General features: G+C 36.9%; 1 protein-coding gene across 10 annotated transcripts in view; it reads right to left on the bottom strand.

The window, feature by feature from the left end:
- Positions 1 to 2602: 2602 nt before the first annotated feature.
- LRRC4C (leucine rich repeat containing 4C) overlaps positions 2603 to 23347 on the bottom strand; it is a 483012-nt gene continuing 462267 nt past the window's right edge. For 8 of the 10 annotated variants that reach the window (XM_054275195.1, XM_054275201.1, XM_054275194.1 and 5 more), the window contains one exon: positions 2603 to 5250. In XM_054275195.1, the coding sequence (XP_054131170.1) occupies positions 3292 to 5208 (1917 nt within the window). In that variant the 5' untranslated portion in view covers positions 5209 to 5250 and the 3' untranslated portion in view covers positions 2603 to 3291. Of the gene's footprint in view, positions 5251 to 6103; positions 6179 to 21681; positions 21746 to 23347 lie in introns of those variants that run through there. The other 2 variants (XM_054275199.1, XM_054275203.1) reach the window with 2 other exon arrangements.

The following is a 23347-nucleotide window of genomic DNA, read 5'->3' on the forward strand; positions in this document are numbered from 1 at the left end:
GATGAATTGAATGGAACTGACTTGGTTTGCTTTTACACCTGTTATTTCTGCATATGGGAGGATTAGCAAGACTTGATGAAAATTCCAGAAAGAAAATGCATTGCAATTTCTGTTTGCATAGGACAGCAGATAAACATCTTCAAACTCCATCAAATGAACTGAAGAACAAACCATCATTTCTCATGAGCCCACTAGAAAGCAATAGATCATAATCAAGAACACAAATTTTTTTGCACAATCCCTTTACATAACACACAACGTGGTCACCTGCAAGGGAAATTTCATTAGAATTCTTGTCAGTTATGCTTTGTCATACAGGAGATAGAGGCTTCTTTCTTAACATTGTTGTCTCTGGAGCAGTAACAGGAGACATTGGCATGTGATTTGATCATCAAAACTAGAGAGCACAGCATTCCTTTCACTTTATTACAGAACTCAGTTCATAATTTAAACTGTGATCTTTGCTAACCCTGGTATTTAATTCACCTGCAAAAGTACTGAGTGTTTTGTAGAAGTAGGAAGGAATCAGAAATAATATCTGTGGTTCCAAGAAGGATAGGGAACATGATGGGAAAATCATACCTAATATCACAGACATGTAACAGATATATACTTACCCAACCAAACACACCCCAATGATGCTCCTTTATGATTATTATGAGCAAGCAGAAATATCTGATTTTTTGATTAGCCCATAAAACTGGATTAACACTCAGGAAGAATTAATATATGGTTTAAAACAGTCACTGATAATATTTTGTATTACTGCAAAAAGGATCAAAGATTGTCACTAGCCCAGTGTTGTACTTGACAATAACTATACCTGTTTTCTTATAGGCCTCCTACTAACCTACTTTAGGGCTTAGTAAAATACTATGTGCTTATAAAACCATGTTGACCATAACTGCTTTCACAAATATTGGTTAGTATAGCCATAATTTGTTAACATAAACCCATTAATTACAGATTTAAATTGTCCAGCTTTAGGTTTCCTGAATTGAATTGTTTTTCAATTTTCAGATTAGCATTTGCCATGAACAGACTGTTCCTAGCCAGGTGGGCAAAGAATACATAGGAATGTGCAACTGTAGTAGTTTTGTACAGAATCTATCACAATGCTTAAAGGAAATCACCAATGAAATTCTTGATTGCACTTTGAAGAAACAGGGAAACCTAAGAATCACAGCTGCAATATTTTACATTCAGGTCCATCTTTGCCCTCTATTAAAATTCCCTTTGAGTAGATATTATTTTTCATGTAGCACATCAAAGGATAATGCCTTGCCCAATGTTTCTTAGAGATTGTTATAGAACTTTGGGTTTCATTCGGTATTATAGTTATCAGACTCCTTGCAGGGTGTGATTCATTGTCACCTATCTCCACTGTGTCCTCTTTAAATCAGGCCTTCATATTATAACATTCACTTGCAACCTTGAGAACTGTGCATCCAACAGGAGATGTTTACCTCCTCAACCTATCAGAATTCCATCTTAAACTTACAGAATAGAAGTATATTTTTCAGTGGGATCTTCATCCTGCATGCTGTTCCATACTAGAAAGATGCAAACAGATTTTGCTAAGAATTTTATTTATGTGGCACAAGGCCCCAGAAACCCCCAGTTTGGGTGGTTAAGAAAGAGAACAGGTGAAAAGGCATTCAGAAATCATACATAAGATTCTTTTTTTTGGTCCTAATTTGAATAATCTTAAAATGCTTCTGTTCAGCTGCCAATGCATAAAGTTTAATTTGGCATAATTTCTGCTTGGAAGAACACAATGTCCTGAAGTGGGTTTTCTTATGGAAAGCTTTCCTTTTAGCTTTCAGCAAGCACAGTATACACCAGTCCTATACCAATGAGCTAAATCCAGAGATTTAAACATATATAAACAGAAAGACGGAGGGTGTGCATTTCCCTATGGTACATGAGTCTGAGTTTAAATTAATGGAAACTGGGTACTCTACAGAAGAGCCTAATTGTCATGCAAATTACAGTAACTTAAAATATCCTCTGATTTATCTGACTTTGTTCTTTCTATTCTTTAAACCAAAATCCTCAGATTTTTTCCTGTGATTTACTCCATGAAGAGAATGTTGATTTGATTTTGCACATAGGGATACAGCTCTTATGACAGGTATTATTATGGCTAAGCTTCTTTCATATTTGTGCCTAGAAGTCCCAGAACAACTGAACTGGAAACCACTACCTTTGATATAAAGATGAATTTTCTTATTGACAGTTATAAATAGTAAAAAACAGAAAAAAGTTTTTAGTTTTGTCTAATAAATTCGGAGGCAACTGAAGTTCCTTGCAAAACTTTTTCTGGCATTGTGAAAAGCATCTTGTGATATGATAGAGAAAATTGCACACACCATTAGAAGGAACAATCTCAGTCTTGCATTAGAAATCAAACACCCTTGTTTGCCAGTATGTTGTTTTCACAAAGTAAAATGAAAACTGTGATATCCTTCATTAATGATCCAAAATGATTTAATTATTCTCTTTAAAGTGATTGTGTTTTGGACCATCAGAGCAGATTATCATAAGAATTTTAACAAACTTTTGATGTTTAAAGCCACACTAAGAATGAGCTATGTCCAAGTACAGAAAAAAACCAATATTTTATTTATAATCTTAGTTTAGTGTTTGAACTACAAATTCTGGTTCTAGAATTGCTTAAAAGATCATGGGTTTTATAGGCTTTCACAAGTAAATTAATTTTTGGGTTGATTTTTTTTTACTTTTTTTCCTTTTTTTTCACAGAATGGTGCTTTTGGTAAGTACAGAGCAAATCATTACATGGAGAAAAAAAAGGTTTACTTGTTTTTCTCACTTGCAAAGTTACTGTTATTACTCCATTCTCTGTTGAATAATTTCAAAAAGGGCATGAGAAAACAAAAGAAAAAAGAGAAAGTGACAAAATAGACCGAATCTCACCACTAGAATTCACCATAAAAATTCCCAAAGTGTAACAGAATTCTTACAAAATTTCCTAGATCAGTTCTTTTAGGGAATCAAGATCTCCTATGAAAAATATGGCAAATGGGAGTCAGGGTAGGTTGGGCAGGAAAACGGGAACGAGGAGGGTAAATAACTGCAGCAAAAACAGGTTCTGAGGAATACACATAATTTTGTCTGCTTTAGATCACAATAGAATTTTTAATAAATAAATTTCTTTTTCTTTGTAAAGACACTTTTGAAACAGTAGATTTAGCCCAGTCATTTGTGTCATTTGTTTTATAAACCATCTTTTTTTGTCCCCCCACCCCACCCCTTAATGTCATAAATGTTTTAGATTTGAGTCTCTTGAACATTGTCTTTCGAGTTCATTCGGATCAATAACGGTTCATGCACTGAACTGTGTATTGAATTTATTGTGTTAACTGTTGTTGTGTGGTTGAAAGGAGATTTATAAGAGTTATAGTGATTTAAGTGCTCATGCTCTATTGCTGGCATGGGCAAATGACTCTCTATGGGTGTGTCACCTGTAAGCTCATCATCCACATTAATGATCTCTACAGTCCGTGTTGGAGCATGATGGCTCTGCCGGTGATGCTGTTTCCTCATTTTGTAGAAAATCACCAGCATCACAGCAGCCATGAGAGTGATAGCCACAAAACAACCAATTATGATTTTGGTAGTCTTCATAACCTCATCTATTCCTGGGATCCCGTTGTTTGCGTCCGTCACAGGAATGGTGAACGTTTTTTCTGTCGATCTTGTGCTCTGTGGAGTGAGTGAGGTTGTCATGTTAATGGTTTCCCAGTTGGTAACTGGTGTGGGCCCAACCTGCTCTGTGGTCTGTGCCTCATCCTGAGAAGGTTCCACAGTCTCTACCGTGACGGTTGAAAAGTAGGTGTAACCAGGGTTATCCAGGGCGGTCACATTCAGCGTGGCAGAAGCCGTGGTATTCCCAACAGAGTTACTCACCATGCATGTGTACAAACCCGTGTCTTGCACAGTTACCTTGGTAAAATTTAATGTGCCATCACTGAGCACAGCAATCCGAACTCTGTACGCCCCATGTGTCATTACAGATCCATTTGGAGTAATCCAAGATACGGAGGTCAGGGAGGTCGATGCCCGGCATTTCATCTCTGCAGCCATGCCTTCTGTGACGTTGAGGTCTGCTGGTGGCTCCACTATGACTGGAGCATAACATGTGAAGTAATTCAGGTCCAGCTCACCAATGTACCTTCCTTTTAAACTGGGGGGCGTGTGGCAACGGGCACAGCATGCAGTGTTGGAGGGTGCCTTATCTTTAATCCACCAGCTGAGCCAAAGGATATCACAGTTGCAGTTCCAAGGATTGTGATGCAAGTGGATCCTTTCTAGGCGGAGCGGTGTGAACAGGTCATGAGGCAGTAGTGTTAGATTGTTGTGTGCCAGGTTGATCTCCACAAGTGACTGAAGGTTATCAAAAGCATTCCTTTCTATCACTTGAATCTGGGACTGTATCATCCACAATTTCTGAAGATGCATCAACCCTTGGAAAGAACCTGGCCGGATGGCAGTCAGATGATTCCCAGAAAGATCTAACTCATCCAGTTTTACAAGCGGAGTAAGGTTAGGAATCTCTCGAAGATTGCACATGGCAAGGTTCAAATACCTCAAGTTGGACAGACCTTCAAAGGCACCTTCTGAGATGTATGAAAGCCTTTTCAATTCCCCCAAATCCAACCTCCGGAGAGAAGGAATTCTGTTAAAAGCATAAGAAGGGATGCTCTCAATGGGGTTGTTTCTCAACCACAGTTCCTTCAGTTTTGATAGGTATACAAAAGCCCCATTTGGGATAGTGGTCAGACGATTGTCAAAGAGTTCCAAAGTGTTGAGATTGGCCAGACCATTGAAAGCCCCTATTTCAATTGTTCTGATGTGATTCCTGCTGAGCTGCAGGATTTCTAGGTGCCTCAGATGCTTGAAGCTATTAACTTTAATGATTTGAATCTGGTTCTCATGGAGATTGAGTAGCCGGGTGTTGGTGGAGATGCCGTCTGGCACGTCTCTAAGATTTTTCCGTACACAAATCACTTTACTGAACTGGTTGCTGCAGGAGCAGACCGAAGGGCAAGTTTGAGCCCTCACTAGACCAGCCACCACAAGAAGTTGAAGAGCCAACAGCACCACAAGCAGGGGGTCAAATAGGGCCCTGTTAAACCTAGGACCTATCATTATCTGCTGTGGATGTAAGGTCATCTTGTTCAACATTCATAATTTATTTGGTGTTGGTCCTTCTGGAGTTTGAATCGTCTGAAAGAAAGGAAGAAATGAGAAGGAGAACATTGAATTAATCTCAAACAATTGTATTCTCTCAACAAAGGCTTTTCAAGTCCTTTCAGTCAACTCTACCAATTTCTTGAAATTCGATAGTGAGAGCAGGTGTAGAATTTCTAATATTACTTTTCCGTACAGATATGTATGTCAGCTGCAACTGGCAATGAGATAAGAAATAGCCATACATTAGTTATCCTGCACATTCCAATGTACAGTGTATACAGGTGGATGGCAGATAAGAAGTTCAATCACAATGACACAATGAATACCGAAAAGAAATGTAACTCAGGGGAGAGTTGAAAGAAAGGACAAACATCTCCAAAGGCAAAAGTTAGCAACACAGGAATCTACTAAGATAGGAATTATCAGAGTATTCAAGATGTTAACCTTTTTTACACATTGAAAGAGAACAGATAATACGAAAAGCAAGTTTCTGGAATGAGTAAAAATCTCTGTCTATACAAACATGATTCCTGAATCAGAGTTTAGCTCGAAGTAAATCTCTAAAACTGAATGTCATGCAAATGACAGGGCAAGATCTTGCCTATAAGAATTAAAAAAAAATTAAAAATGAAAATAAAGAAGCATACAGAGCATCATCCAATTTAATAATATGGCCTCTTCAATTCTTTTGTTTGGCACCAGCAGCAGAGAAACACTCATTAGCAAATGTGTACTGAACACAGAAATGAGAATAGCCATTTATTTAAATGCTGAAAAATATCCCTGTAGGTGCAGGGTTGGCAGTTTCATTGGCACCTTGAAAAAACTCCCAAAAAATTCTTACTGCAAAGGGAAAAAAGAGCTTCACAGTACAAATGATCATTACCATTTTAAGAACTTCAGTACTGATTCATGTGTGGCAGTTTTTATAGTCCCCAACCTTCAGTTCATTTTAAATCTGCTGCTCAGTTTAAGATTCCTCTGTTGCTGAGATTAATGAAATTTCTTATAAATCAGCCAAAAGTGAAGTCTTAGAAATTACAGCAAGCTTAAAACATATTTATAACCCAGAGCACCCAGATGGATAGTACATATATATTCATTAAAACAAAATACCATAAGGCAACAGTTTTCCACTCCAGGCTCCAAATTGATTCATTTTTTGTAAAAAATAGAGACCTTTCATTAAAAAAAAAAAAAAAAGCCAAAAAAAAAACCCCACAAAAAAAATCACCAAAGCAGGAAAATATATTAACTTTCATCTCACAGCAATTCATTTAATGAAAAACTTTTTTTTTCTAATTGTATATTCAGACAATGTGTTTTTGAGAATTCATTTCTGCCTTTTTTTAAAAAAAAAAAAACCTGTTATAAGGGTTCAGAGCTAGCAAGTGTTCTCATCTCAGTTTTAATAATTTACTGCAGAAAAAACCAATAGAATGGCTAAAAAACTGTGAAGAGAACTAGAAATTCTGGGTTGTATCTTATGTTTGATCTCTCTATATGTGCTGTTTATAAAACATCATTCTTGTTATGAAAGATTCATGAAACTGATGTGTTTTGCAACCTTGAGCAAGTCACTTCTGTCTCTGCAGCTTACACTTCTGTCCCATGGCTCGGGAGAGCCCTGTGGCTGTAGTGTTAGATGTTACAGCTCCCACTCCTCCATCCCTTCCCTCTGCCAACACCTGCACTCCTGAACATCAGCTTCAGGATGATGCACTGGACTGGATGAGGGGTCGCTGCTCTACACACCTTCCTTTTCACTGCAGGCTCACAAGGTCACTTATCTCTTCAGAGGCGCTGAACAGGATGTATGGAGAAACACTCCAACCACTAAAATTCAAGTTTGCTTGTAAAAGTCCATCTGCAGTGAAACTATATTCAAAAAGCAGGTGAAAAGGCCACAGTTCCCATCTTTCCTACAGAGTTATGAAGAAAAGCCTACTGTTGTGGTCAAAAGAATTCTATTAGAGCCTTATATCAATTTTAGGGTTCTTAGTTAAGACCTGTGATCCATGAATTTTGCTGCTGACTAGTAATTAACCATCATCTGTGATAGTTAAGTGATTGTATTAGCATTTTTGTCACCCTTTAATTTTTTTTTTTGTGCAGTAATTTGTTTCTCCTTTCTCATTTTCAAAATTCTTCTAAAACTTATACCCTAAGGATTTGGACTGAATAATGAATTCCACTAACAAGTAATAAAACAGACACAGAAACACAACAAACTAATTATTTTACCATTGCACTGGTGCAATATTTTTGTCTTCACTGAGACTGGCATGAGAACACAGGGTGCTATGTCTGCCTTCAGAGCTGCCAGTTATCCTTGTGCACAAGGCTGGTGAGGCACAGGCAGCACATTGGGCTTGCAGAGGCACGGGGATCTTAGACCAATTCACTACTAAAGGCCAGCTTTGTAGGATGCCATATAGTTTCTCTATCTTTCTTTTTGTCATTGTCTGGTCTCAATCCTGTATCCTGGATTCCCTGAAGGACCAGGAACACTACAACATTCATAGAACAAAACAGTACAGAGAAATAAGAAAGGCCATGGGAGAGCAAGCACCCTCAACATCCGGCTCTGAATGCACCAAGTCCCTTCAGCTGCTCTTTTCTAGCCTCTGTGAAGCTGATGATCCCAAGCCATGCTGCAAGTACTCCAAGGCACTTTTCTCCTGTTCTAATTACTTGAACCTGAGGGTATCTCCCAACATTTCCTTTACCTAGTTCTTCATCCAGAAAATCTTCCCTTTTCATCACTATGCATATGCTCCATGGGGGGGAAAAAAAATAAATTTTACTTGAGTACATTATTACAACAAATAAATTACCTAGTTATGAGACTGATCAGTAAATGTTGTCTAACCAAAACCAAAGTGTTTACATGTCTCAGTTGCAAAAAGATTTTTGAAAGAAATGCTTTAATCTTCTTATGATAAATTCCCTATATCCTTCCTGTTTTTGGTTATTGACTGAAACAATGAATCATTCACAAGGAACAGCTTTTTCCTTGAGCCAAAATCGCCTGTGGCTTTTACATTTACTGTTCTCCCTAGTCCTGTGCTAGGGATGTCTCAATCAAACATATGCCTCAGTACAACCATCTATCAAAGACCTCCAGGGAAATCTGACACCGACAGGTTTCTGTAAAATTCAAATCTGTGCATACTTCAAATACAAGTTTGGTTACTGACTAATTGATAGCTTCTCTGAGTCTATAATTCTGAAGACAGGATTTGTGACATTTTGTGATATGTGAATACTTAGTTCTAGATATGTTTTCACATGTATTGGTATGTTTGATCTTTCTGTGTCTAAGCTGTATCTTGCTTAATATATAAGTAAAGAATATCTATATTGCCATCCCTCTGTAACATTTTCCAGGAGGCAGTGAGAGCAAATCTTAGCTTTTGCAGCCACCATTTGATTTAAGTTTGGTCTTATTTATATTACTTGTCTTTTTGACCTGTTCTTTGATAGTACAGGAAGCAAAATGCCTCCTGTTTTTAGGAGAAGACCACACTAAGTGGACTTGGTGCTGCTAAAGTACAGGGGAGATGATGATCCAAAAAAGTGACCATGACCAGCAGAAAATATACCAGGCAATACCCTGCTAATCCTCACTTCCATCCACTGAGGTTTGCCTGAGGCTGAAATATGGCAGTAAGATTCCTGGTGGCTGGAAGAATGTAGTAAAAAGATCCTTTCTTTTATGTTGGCTGTTTTTCAGGGCTCAGAGCTTAAATAATCAGGAAATCTTGATGCAGATATTTCATATCAGGGCAATTTTAAATCATAAATATCTTGGAAACACCCTGGAAAAAAAATTAGCCAGCATAAAATAACAGTGGAAAATTAATTTAAAGCCTTGAAGGGTGTTATGGAAACATTTTAATGGGCTTTATATGAAGATCCATCTGGAGCTCTGTACTAGAGTAATTTGCTATTCAATTCCTATTTATGCTAGAAACACTGAAGGTTTAGCTTTACAAGCCCACACATGGAACACAGACCATCAACCAGCTTCTTTAGTCCTTGTTGACACCTCTTTGTCTTCTAAGTATTATTTTTTTTGATTTCTCTAGTATCAAAATAGCAACTCTACAGTCAATTCAATATCACTAGTGCCCTCTGCTGTATAGACTAAAAATTTAGTTTAAAATGTTCAGAATTTCCTTACTGTACAGTTGGTTCCCTACACACAGTACAATTATCAAATGTGTTTCCAAACATGGCCTTTAGTCTGTCTGTGGCACTGCTCTAATTAACCACAGTCATCTGTTTTTTTAGCACAGTAATGTATATTCTCTTTATGGCCATAGACATTCCCAGACATATATGGAGAGCTGTTCGTTTTGTTTTCCATTTTTGCAGAAATAAAAAATCTTTTTTTGAAATTGACACTTGATGTGCATGTTGTCCTCTCTATAGCTTATCTGACTCTCTGTTACTCTTAATGTACTACACATTTTCCTCTGAGCTAAAAGCTCTGCCCTCTTAAGATCTAGTATAGAAGATGAAGCAAGGAATGACAGAGCTAATCTACCTCTGCAACTATGCTCAGTGCAGCTTTCCTCGGGGACAGCTTGGAGAATGCAGTGGTTACCCTATTGAAATGTAACTTTGCCAAATGTGTATGCAGAGGTGCCTTCTTTATGGGCCTTGTAATATTACCCACTTTTTTTTTTTTTTTTTTTTTTTTTTAATGAGATCTTGGGTCTGATGTGCTTTGTTCTCCTTTTGCTATACTACCAGGAGAAGGTGACTGTGCTCCCTCTGGTTGCTGAAGGATTTTCCTGTAATGGGGATCTTTGATAACAGAAGAGAACTTCCATGCCATTTGCAAAGATCTGCCTAATGAGGTATGGCAGGTGGCAAAGATATTTCCCCAAGCTCCAGTGACCCCAAGCTCCAGTGACCCTTAGCTGGCAGTTCTGTTGCTGTTGGCAACTTGTGCTTTGCTTTCTGTCTTGTCTGTGGGTCTATGAAAAACTGTCTCAGCAGCAGAGCTGTGCACTGCAAAGGCCATGACTTTATCCCAATATATGGTTTAAGATACAGTATGATCTAGCATACTTTGGTTCATGCTGTATCCCTGCCATGAAAAAAATTGAGATGTGATGTTATACGTACTGCATTGAAAATACAGACAGAATTTATCAAGTATCAGGTGTTTAAACTATCACAGTAAAATTACATCATCACAAATTCATCAGTTAAGTCTCAGCTGAAGAACTGTTAAATCACAAAAGCTCTCCCTCAGCTGAGTCCCAGAAAATTTCAGGATGAGAAGCATTCAAATAACTTTTTTCAATTTTTTTCAAATTGACAAATATGTGGACGCATTCAGAAAATTCATCTTTGCTTCACTCTATATAGCACAGTTATGTATGCTGTACCTCACACCCTTTTAAAGAGGTTTTCTGAGAGAAAAACCCTTCGCAATGATATCTGCATTTTTTCAGAGAACAAGCCACTCTACAGTTGCAAATTAAACAGCAGATTCCAAACATGTGAAGAGGAGCTAGGTGCGTCAAGAAGCTAATTATGCTGGGAAGTCTCTTCCGGTAGCATCAGCACCAGAGAATTGAAAATAGTTTCTGTATGGAACAGAGCTTGGAGTACAGCAGTAAAAATAGGTCCAAATCCCAGGATGACCTTATGCAGAAGTAACTCTTTTGACTCTCTTTTCAGGAACTCTGAATGCTCCAAGGGCGTGAGACTGATCCCCTTTTGGCAGCAATGGCAGCAATGGCAGCCAAGGGAATTTCAGGGTAGACACGCACACAATATGCTTTAGCTCCACAAAGTACTGAAACACAGGAGGGTTAGCCTTCATCCCAGAATAGAGACTGAGCTGTGGGCAGGGAGTTCCACCGGGGTCAGAAATGCTCTACCAACATCTGCTCTGCAAATGCTCCAGCAGCCTCACATGTGTGTCCCCATATGGCTGTGCAGGGTTGGGCCAATGGAACCACATTGCCAGGGATTCACTCACCCTAATCTCCTGCCCACCTCACCTCCCCCCCCTTCCTCTCTGGAAATACCTTTCCACCTGGCTGAACCCTCAAGGACTTGAGCTCTCAGTTCAAGAGCAGTGCAAGCAGTTTGCATGCTGTTCCCTGCCCCTACACAGTACAATGACAGCATTCTCTTTTTCCATAGGATGCTTTTGTCACTAACAAAGAACACATGCTATGCTCTTAACAGACAACTACAATGCATCACGAAAAATCAGTGAAACGGTTTACAGTAAGTTTACCATTTTAAAATGGTTTCCTTTTCCTAATCTTATTTTTTATTTCTTCATGGGTTGACTCTGGTCAGAGGTGTTTGGCTTTCTTCTAGTAGATTGATCTACAATGAAACCCCATGTCTATGACTATAGAACTGGGTAACTTTATGTACATTGTTAAAAACTAGCTTTCCCTTTTCACTGCTATAGGACTTTAAAAGCCTCAGCAGCAGTTAAGGGAGCCATTGCAATAATGTCTAAAATCCTGTGAGGTTTCAAAGCCCAGCAGTTTTTATCTATTTGTTTTTTATTTTATTTTTAGTTAAATACAGTGGAGGCCAAAGCAGGCTAGATAGACAGCCCTGCAATGCAAACTGATTACTCATGAGACCAGACAATCAAAACACTCACAATGCAAATTATTCTCCTCTTTGCGTGTTTCACTGTTTTGCTCTGGGACATAGTTCTGTGGCCCCTTGAAGCATTCAAGTGTAGGAGGCAGAGCGGATGTTGCTGTACCACAGACACTTCCTAGTTCTCTCCTGCAAGCCTTTCAAGACTCAACTGAATCACTAAGACACTGATCTGAAAGACCTAAATGTGATTGGACACATTCAATCCTCCTGAATCAACACTGATTTCAGTGGAGTTCAATCAAGGGTGAGTTTGACCCAGTCTGCCTTTTTCTTCTTGTCTTTCGTTCTGCTATACAGAAAACAGCTTTATCTCACCCACCTCATTTTCCAGCATGATTTCATGTTTCCTCTCTCATTTCTTCCTAAGGTTTAAAATTTTCTCTTTAACATCAGGTAAAAGAAAAGAACATGAAATAAACCTTTTAAAAATGAGAATTTGAGTGCACATTGGTCCAAGCAAAAATATTTGCATTTTAGCTAGAAATTAAGATATTTTACAGTGTTTGAATCTTAATCAGTTTGGTATTTCTCTTTATAAATATAATTTTAAGCGTCATTTGCAGTTTGTATCCTCAGTAAAACTAATTTCACTGTAAAATTCATAGAAAACATCAGATAATAAGTAATGAATATTCCTTTACGACAAACTTAGATATCTTAAGAGGAATTATACTACTTCTTTGTTGTCCTCTCCCTGGATGCCACTCCAGGGAGTCACTCCAAGGGTGATGAGGACAGAACAATCCTAACTTCTCTGTTCAGACTGTTCACAGTTGTATGAATAGGAGCAATCTATGAACTATTCACAATGAGCTAAAATTCTTTCAATAAAAGCCACCACAATGCAGCTTGGTTTTAGTGCGCCCAGAAACATTCTAGAATTTTAATTGGAATTAACTTTTAAGTGGGTTAATTCTATTGCATTAAATCTTAGTGTGGACATTCTTATTTAGAATTTAATTTAAGCTAAATTGAATCAAGGCCACTGTAACTTCAATTAAGAGTGTCCATAAAAGGATGTAATGTAGTTTAGCTAGTCCCTTTTCAAAGTTAATTTGGATTCATTTTCTTGAGACCCCGTATAGACATTAGGAACTTTTGTTCTGTATTGACTTGGGCTTGATTCAAACCAATTACATAAAGGTAAAAAGGTTTTCTACCTCATCACTGATCCCCCTGGGTTAGTGAAGTTCCATTTTGCTTCACTAATTCAGTTCATTAAATATATTTTCCCTGTCATTTTGTTGTTTGTTTCATCTTATAGCTCCTTCTGGACAGATATTTATGTAGGGGAAAATGGGCAACTGAACAATAGAAATTTTACAATACCCGGATAATAAAATTCTCTTAATTACAGAAGTCTTTCATGGCACCTCATGAGCCAACCATGATATAAGAGGAAGTCCAACAAGACATTCAAGACTTGCCTATCTTATGTCAGAAATATCTCAGTGAGCAATAATTAAACTGCACAATTTCTAAAACTATGTTTTCTTAATTCTTTTTTCATTCATTATCAAACTAAAATCACAGATCCATATTAGGAAGGCATCTGAGAACCATAACAAAATTAGTACAAAATAACCCTTAATAAAAACTATATGCTGTTCAAAAGCACTGGTCCAAAACAGCACAGGTTTTAGTTCTGTCATACTTCATTTTTTGTCATTTTTTTGAAGTACCATAGTATTTTCTGGTTTTAGGAGCAATTGAAAATCTATTTAGACATAGTAAAGTGATGCTTTATTACAAACAAACTAGTTTTGCTCCAGTATAATATTATCCATTTTTATACATGGAAAAATTAAATTGTAAATTAACATCCTTTTAAAAAATGTACTAGAACATTTCAAAACTGGTAGGCAAAAAATCTGTTACTTTATGTAATATTAAAGTTTGTATCTTTTCAAAAAATGAAAAGGTGAAAATGTGTAAGGCTCATGGAATCCAAGGTATTAGCCCTGATTACTTTCAGAATTTTCTCACTACTCACAAATGATAAAAAGAGATGTGGGAAATGTCAGGTCAGAAAAACCTAAGAATGCATATATGAATATAGCCAGTATAATGAAGAGAAACAAACAAACAAATAAACAAAAAAAAATTAGAGTATATACCTGCAATTAAGAAAGTTTCATACTAACCCAAGAAAATTTGAATCTAGTTTTTAAAGTCCAAAACATTATTTCCTAAATTACAATATTTACACTTGTCTACTGAATGTGCTAATGCTGAATAATCTTGTCACCCATACACATCATCCTCTGAGCCTTGCTGAGCTCTGGACCTCAGCAGATAACATACACAAGAAGACAAAATTATTTTAGTTTGATGAACATGTAATGCAGTAGCAGTTTTCTATACCTCTCTACAATTTGGCAACAGAGATACCCTGGTAAAAGCTGAAGTAATTTTAAAAAATTTGAAGATTACTTTGATATTAGCAAATCAGAGAATTGTCCATTTGAGTGGCATGAGAAGATTGAGTTTGTACAATAATAACTGCAGTTTTTCCAAATGAACTTTGTATTATGTAAAACAGAGGGGACTGAGGGATGAAAGCAGCCATGGAAAATCTGCATTGATATTTCTTTGCAGTATGATTTAAAATAGGTATCTGCCTAAATACTTCTATGCCATGATGACATGCCAAGAAGAATGTTTTCCTTTTTAAACTGCTAAATTATTTGATGCTAAATTGAAGAAGTGCCTGGTAGATGTTTCATAACCTTGATAACGACAGGCTGTATTGTTAATATGTATTATTTCAAAATACCTTCTGGGAAAAACATACCCAGCTAACAACACATTAAAGCACCAGAGTCCATTTTGCATCATTGCATTTGTAGTGGCTAACTGAGTCCAAATTACTCCCTCATTCTGTTAATAAACAAAGCAACAAAGAGAAAAAGAGACATGAGTTAAAAAGTTAAGGCTGCAAATAGCCTTGAGTCTGGCAAATGATGGTTAAACTTCTTGTCCTTGTAACTATGGAAACCCCTTAAGGTAAGAGTAGAACACAGGCACTTTGTGGTCTGCAATTTACAAGCTGTTTATTTAATTATGAAGGAATATGAAACTGTTAGGGGCAATGCAATTATCCTACTGTGATAGTGTTTTGAAAGAAAAAATAGGTACAGAGAAATATAAGAAGTTAATTTTTTGGAAAATTACTTGTTTTAGGACTTCTATGAAACTGCAGCACATTGTTTTCTACTGAAATCTGTGATTTTTTTTTTCCCCAAAGAGAGTGAGGAGCCAAAATTAGTAATACGACATTTTGCCATAATATCCCTCAGTAGATTCATAGTAATTATGTCCATTCTATGCTTCATGAACAAAACCAGTGTCAGGGTGTATTTCAATTAAACCCTAGGTGTTACCAAAGTGCAGTACAGCCAGAATAGCAAGCACATTATTACCAGCTCTATCACTGCTGGGCAATGAGCAGGTCACAGGTTCTCTTGTGCACAGCATTTGTACACCTTTAAATATCACAAGTGGGAGAATGTTTCAATTCAATTTAGGAGGCAGCTAGTGAAATAAAATTAAGAGTGAAACTATGTGGTGACTCAGGGGGACTATAACAACTACTTACAAGTATTTTCCTGGATCTGAACAACAAACTTTGACCTGAGAGTTGTGTTATTGGGAATTGCGTGAATATAGTGACTCCAGGGCCCTTTGCACACGATGGGAGTTTTTGGCGTCAATTCATCATTCCCTGGACTGCTGTATTAGATGTCAAACGTAAACACACCTTCACAAGGCCTCTGGGAAAAAGACAGGCAAATTTATTCTTTTTTACAGCTGAAGAAACTGAGGCAATAATGGATTAAATTATTTACCAAAATTTAGGATGTGTATATAAGATACTTTGCAAACATAAGCTTCACACTCCACACTGGCCAGATGCAATACATGTATTATCAAGTATTTACTGCAAGTTGTTGCCACTATAAATGTCAAATCTGAAGAAATACTTTGGGAGTTTGAAACTGCAATTTATAATGCTACTCTTACTTGAAACTCATGGGACTCTTCTACCCAAACAACAAGGCACAGACATCAGTCTGGATCACTTGAGGCACAGTCCAATCCTTCCAACAATGATAATGATAAAATTACTAAAGTGATAAAAGCTGAAAGAAAATTCCTTCCATAAGATTGTATAACTGGAAAAATGTGACATTCATTATAATTTGCTGCTATCCAACTAAGGAAATGTAAAGCCCTTGAAAAAGAACAACAGTTCACCTTCAGAGAACTAGCTTCAGTAGCTGAAGGAGGAAAGGGAAGACCAACTGGATTTAGCTCCATTCAGCACCGCTCCTCGTGCCCAGCTATCTAGCCGAATTTTTACCCAATGAATTGTTCACCTGTCTACACCATGGGAAGTTAGTTTCTCTAGGAAAATGCTGCAGAAGACAAAGCCTTTACTAAATTCCAAGAGGACAACATCCGCAGCCCTTCCCAGATCCACTAGGTGGGTCGCCTTGTCACAGATGGAGATCAGGTTAGTGAAGCAAGACCTGCTTTTCCTAAACCCACCCTGACTGGCCCTGATCCCCTGGTTGTCCTATACATGCTGTGCAATGGCCCTCAAGGCAATCTACTCCATGACCTTCTCTGCCATGAGGTCAGACTGATACAAGCTCTACAAATCTCATTTTCATTAGCTATATTCTTTCAAGTGTCAATCTTTCTCTCACAAACACATGTTTCTGACCTGGTAAAAGACTCATGTTGTTTACAGTACTGTTGAAGAATAATGTTTCAAAACCAGTTTCACTCTAAAGTGGCTAATTACTAAAGTTTTCATTTCTAGATTCCAATATTTAGTTCATTAACCCCCAAATATCTTTGTACAAAGCATAATCATAGGGTCAAACGTGCACATATAAGAAGACATTTGGATTTTACCTTAAGAGGGAATAAACATCCTTTAACAAGCTAGCTCCGTCAGGCACTGGAAACAAAAATATTGAGACAGAACTAGGTCCATTTTTTTAACTGTGTCAACCACTTTAACATGGCAAAATAAATTTTTTTACCAGCTTTATTTTTATTCAAATTAATTTCATTCAAACGTTAAATTAATCCTGGACTAACTTAATATTGTGTTTCAATATGTGCTGAAATATGATACTAGCAAAATCCTGTATCATCCATCCAAATGTGTTTTCTTGAGGTATTCAAGACAGTGCATATCTTTTCAGAATGTCATCTGATTCAAGAATTGGCAATATAGATCTGCCTAGCAAGTGATGATTAACAAAGAGATCTTTGAATGGAGCTTGGTGAAAATTCAAGGCTTTAACGGAATTTGTGAGAAAATGTGGCAACATATATGAGTTATTCTATTTTTGTCCAGACAACCTATAAATCCAAGAATCATAAATTATAAAGATAGAATAGATGTTATCTCTCTGGAACTTCATACTACAGGAAGTCTTATAGAGAAAAAGAAATAGATTACTTTTCACATAGACATGGTTTTAAATTTGATGAATACACCTTTATTTAATGGAATATCTTCTCTACACAGGCTCCTTATAGCCTGCTTGTCAAAGTCACTGGCCAAATTCAAAATATTATTACATTAATGTGAAAGTCATATCAGATCCAGGAAAGCTAGCTTATAATACTTTAGCAGATGACAATTTTCACTACTGTGCTGTTTCTGCTTCACGTTACCAAAAAGGCTCTAATGCTCAGTATCATCAGTGCTGCCTGGTTGTTCAGCTGTTCAGACTCTTAAAAGTTGATACAGTATTCTAGATGCATGAGCTCACCACACACTTGCATTTTTAACTAGTTCTATGAGAGACATAGGTAAAAATTTACTCCTACAGAAACCCTAGGGAGTTTTGCATTTGGTTTCAGTGGAGTCAGAATTCCATGCCATATATCAATAAGAATTTGCTATATCGTGCCAACTGAAAATTATTGCTGATGTAAGCACTAGGGCTTTGATGACATTCTTTTAGGATAGTTTTCAAGGATATGAAAATATAATTTTCATTTAATTAAAACTGTCAGAGAACATAAAAGAAAAAAAATAGTAACTGAGACAGCTAAAAAAGAGTTCCTATATATAAAAGGCAGCTATAAAAAAAAACCCAGTAGTACAATATTTTAAAATGTCATTATATTAATGCAGCTGATTTAAAGCAGCTGTCATACCTTATGGTAACAAATAGCTTCCAGCAAAGGAGAATGTTACTGATAAAGACCCAAGTAGTGAATTTAGGTTATTTTTTTCATTCTGTTGATTGAAAGATACAGAGTTACTATAGACAACACATGATCTGGTCAATAGTTAAAGATAATAATAAAACACAACATAGACAGTAAAGTTTTCATTGAAACTCATGCATTTTTACATGCATAGCTATACCTAATACACCTAAAAATACCTCAATGCTATTTTCAAAAAGCTACTTGTTTGTTTTCTATCAAGAAAGAACTTTCTGAGTTTTTGAATTCTAACAGTTGCTCTAGCCAGAGCACATCAAAAATACAGTTGAAGGACAAAAGTGCTAATGTATCTAGTTCTCTATGGCTCAAAATTATTTTCTGGATTCTTGTGTATTCTTCTTCCTACTCCAGAAAGAAGCATGAGGACAAGGACATGAAATATTTCCAAGGTGTCATTAGCAGGCATCCATGTAAGCACTTATAATAAATATGGATGATGCATGATACTTCCTCCTGTGAAGTATCCAAAGACTTTTGGCATCATCAGACACTCTCCCACCAGAGTATTTCACACCAGTTCCATGTACTTGTGAGCTACTAAAAGCAACGATGAGTATAAGTGCTAATTGGCATTAAATATCAATGATACACAGCATGTATATCCCCAACACTGTGATGACTTGCAGACCTGCATCACGTAGTGCACTTTTTAGACTGGAAGATTACACAATTAACTGTAGAGCGGATTTTGCTATCTGCCTATAGGCAAATGCAGTTCTTTGCCTATTTCTAGATGTATCCACTTGTGCAAGAATGCCTAATGGCAGCTATTACCAAGTAATTGTCTGTCATTGTCTGCCTTTGATCTGCAAGAATGGTTTTAAAACTTGGGTTTAAGCATCTTCAGAAAAGCACCTTAATTTCTTTATTCATACTGCTGTTCATATATTCAGTGCTTAAGAATGCTCAGAAAGTGACAAAATGTAATCACAGCAACTAGAACCAGCAAAGACTTCAGGGAGTTCTGTCTCACATTCTTCACATAGAAGCACAGAGATTTCCTTTACTAGACCTGATTTCTGAGCTGGGATCTAAATCGCAGAAGGATTTCATGGAAGACAGGACAGCTGCTGTGTATCAGAGATAAGGAACATGCACAGATTTAAGAATTTCCTCTAACACTGCAGCCATAGATCTAAATCTAAGCTATGACTAGCTGGGAGGGAATGATGGAAAAAAAAATATATAGGGAAAAGAAAGTGATATACATAACTCTTTCCTGTGGCTGCTCTTTATAGCTTTCTTTCCTTTTCAGTAGAGTGAAGGCAACATTTTTCTCTGTAATTCTAGGAAATTGTCTGAACTGAGACCAATTTCCCAGATGGGATAAACTAGAGTTGTTTCATTCAAGTGAATGAAACCAGATGATTTTTTTTCAGTTGAAGGCTGTGATCCTTGGTACCCTCTAAACTAAACTTATCCCTTCTTGAAAAATAAGCTTTCTTGGGACACCTTAGAGCAGCCTTCCAACACTTAAATGGGGCATACAAGAAAGCTGGAGAGGGTCTTTTTACAAGGGCATGCAATAATAGAACATGAGAAAGTGGCTTTAAAATGAAAGAAGGCAGACATAGATCAGACATTAGGAAGACATTCTTTACTGTGAGGCACTTGAACAGGTTGCCCAGAGAAGTTGTGAATGCCCCATTCCTGGAATTGTGCAAGGCCAAGCTGGATGGGGCTTTGAGTAACCTGGTCTAGAAGATGTTGGGGGTGGGTTGGACTGGATGATCTTTAAGGTCCCATCCAACCCAAACTATTCTACAATCTCATGTGTTTATGAATATCAAGAGCTTCAGACAGCCAATTGCCATGAAAATGGAGCTTTTATAAATTAGGCTTAGAATGGTAAAGACAAAACTAATTGTTTTAAACATGAAATAAAGAATTCTGATTGCTGAATGCTGAAGGACTAGTAATCATACCTTAAGAGTGGACCTTCTATTTAGTTCTCAAGAAATAAACTTTCCTTTTCCTGAATAATGAGGTATTTCCTTTCTTTTTCTCTTTTTCCTTCCTTATTGCAATAAATTATAGGGTTTCAATCAAAATTATGAAATAAAAACAGCAGACATAATCCACGTCAAGGAAAGAGAGATTCTTATCTCCTCTTTTACAATGTTGTCTGGTGTACATGAAATTTAAGTTTTATATTATTAGATGGCAATAGATTAGAGTTATATATTAACTTTTATTTAGGTTTTTCCCTGTGTTTTAAATCCTTCACTGAAAAACAATATCCATCCATCCATCTACCTCTCTCTATCTATCCCAGTTACTTTATTTCCCACTGAAACCTGAGTATTTCTGGAGAGACTCACAGCAAGTTTTTTATAGTTTACCATGTTATAACAAGAAATACTGAATGCTGCTGTCTTCAATTGAAATCAAAGGAAAACTTCAGAAAGTTTAGAAAAGTGGACTACATATCTATGCTCAAATTTGACATAAAGTAATTACGGTAAGCTTCCCTTGTGTTTTGGAAAATACATATTTGGAAGAGGATTTGACTCCAAGTGGGGTGGATTTCTCATTCACCTCTATGACGTTAAAGAACAGTTATTTCTGTCAGAACAACACTAAAACACTGCTGTAGAATTAGACTGGCAGAACAATCTGCTTTTACAAATTTGACAAAATAGCTTCTTGCAACTTTCCATTTCTTTCTGCAGATGCAATGAATCCTGTTTAGGAGAGACAGAAAGCTAGGTGCCCAGTGGGAAGAGACTGGCACCCTGCATCCTTTCGCTAAGAGTAAGCTAAGCACACTGATAATCTTTATAGCAGTATTTGCAGAAGCGTGTTCCAGACAGTGTCTTTTCCCTGACATTTGTCCTGAGTGAGACAGGGTGTGAGAGATAACTTGGGAAACAGCCATGAATTATCTTACCTCTTCCTCAGAGAGTAACCATCATTTGGTGGGATCTATTAGCATTCAGTATCTGCTGTCCAGACTGCCCTGAGCAACATTTCTTACTAAAACAAGTAACAAATTAATGTTCAGGGGCAGATACTGGGATTTAGAGCGCACTCTATAGGTAAGAGTGACAAGCACAAGAAGAGAGCAAAGCTATATTAAAATCTTTTCATAATACTTTACAGCTGTTTAAAGATGGATCATTTTCTGCAGCTCTACAAAGCAGCCCAGCAAGACTTCAGTATACTGAAGTCAGCAAAACAGTTTAATAGTTCCTCCTTAATGTATAAAAGTAGCATAGTAAGGCACCTTTCAATTTAATTAAGGGTCTTCTAAGAACTGACAAAATTCATTTCTCCTTCCTTCTTAAAGAATACTAAATCCTTATTTTAAAATTTAATTTACCTGCAGTCTGGTGTCCAAGTTGTCAGCAATTTCTTTTTTTCCTTAAGTGTAGCACAAATTGCTCATTTTAAAATTATATAGCAGCAAAAAGAAAAGATTTTTTTCTTTTAATGGTTTGGGGTGCTTTTCTTCCCACCAGGATCCCTCACATTTATACTAAATACAGCTTCATTTCTCAAAATGAAATTTAACAAGCCGTACTTAGGAGTGAGAAATGGACTTACTAGATCATATTCAATTGCTCTTCGATGTTATTCTTCATCCCCCAAAAGGCAAAGTAAGAACATACTAGGAAATGAGAGGAATTTTATCAGTCATTGCTGAACAATACGAACATACAATGCAAAAACAGCAGACAGTATACTTGGAAGTTGCTACAGAACTACTGCTGTCCTCGTGAAATTCTGATTTTCAGACTGTTGATTCAAGGATTTTGAACTAGGCTATGCTTCACCTGCCTTGCAGACTGCAAGGGATAATGACCAATTCCATTTTCAATCCAACAATCCTTGGCCATGCCACTCTGCCCATTATACAAGTGGCACAATCATCAAAAGCATGAGTAAAATTCAAAGATCCACACTTCATACTACAACTGTAATGACCTGACTTTTTATGCTCCTGAGTAAAAGGTCCTTTTTTTCTGAACACATGCTGAATTTTGCTATTTTTGGAATGTTCTCTCAATGGGAAGTTTCAATATCAATTCAGTGCATAGCGATCGCTTCATTCAACACCAAATTAGTTATGGATGCTGAGCCAGTGCTGTGTGTCATGAAGAATGCCTGTAGAAAGTCCTGACTGTGCTGTAATAGTGGATACTGTCAAAAATAAAATTCATAAGCCAGATCCACAGCTTGTATAAATCAGTGCAGCTTCACTGGCACCAGCTCTGTCTCACTGCATCCATTTAAATAGTTTCTCAAACTCCTGATCCAACATTTTTGTCCAAGCGCTGGTTTAGGTAACTGCAGGCCAAAGTACACACATTTAAGAAAAACAACAATAACAACAAAGTTGTTCACTGTTAATAAGCAAGAATGAAGATTAATTTTTAAAATATTTGTCTGGTAATTAGTTCATTATATTCTTGTGGAAATTATATTTAATGCAGTATTTCTCAAAAATGTTTCCACTTAATCAACACCAGGGTCACAAAGATCCTCTAGAACAATTTCTGTCTCTGTCCTTTGCAATGACAATTGGATTTCTGTCACAAGGAATAAACAAGAGGAGGTTCCTAGTAGAAGCGGATGATGGCTATGAGGAATTCAGTGTTTGATATGCATGGGAGTCTTTCCTCTGGAACGAAGACATTAAAAGGTTTAGATTACAAGTACTTAAATTTAAATTCCATTTTCACTCCTCTTCTGATGAATTATGACTTACCAAAGCCATGCCAAAATTAACAAACAAAATCAGAATCAAAAGTCCCAGGTTCAAACTTTCTTTTATAGTATAAACAATGTTGTTTTCACAATAATATTAAATCTACCTTAGATATACTTTCATCAACTGGTACTAAAAAATCAGCTGTTTTGAACTGCAGAAATTAAACTAATCATTTCATCTCCACTATTTTCCCAGTCACCTCACTCAAGGATAACTCATGTGCCACTGACCAATGGCAATTAAGAGGACTTCAGAAGAAAAGTTGGAATGTTTCTATGACACTGCTGTTTCCCATTTGTCTCTTCAGGCAAATGTCATAGCCCTTAACAGTATCATATTCTCTTGTGCAATATGCAGAAATACCACGTTTCTGTTTAAAGTTACAGATTTATCTTAAACATAAAAAGTAACAATTGGAGACGGCAAAAGCCTTTCATTATTTTGAATGTTTGATCTTAGTGAGGCCTCACAGCACTTCAGTTAAGTTAGGAAAAAAAA

Source organism: Melozone crissalis, unplaced genomic scaffold (genome assembly GCF_028551555.1).
Source record: "Melozone crissalis strain CALT ecotype California unplaced genomic scaffold, PUWL_Pcris_2 ptg000018l_1, whole genome shotgun sequence".
NCBI lineage: Eukaryota > Metazoa > Chordata > Aves > Passeriformes > Passerellidae > Melozone > Melozone crissalis.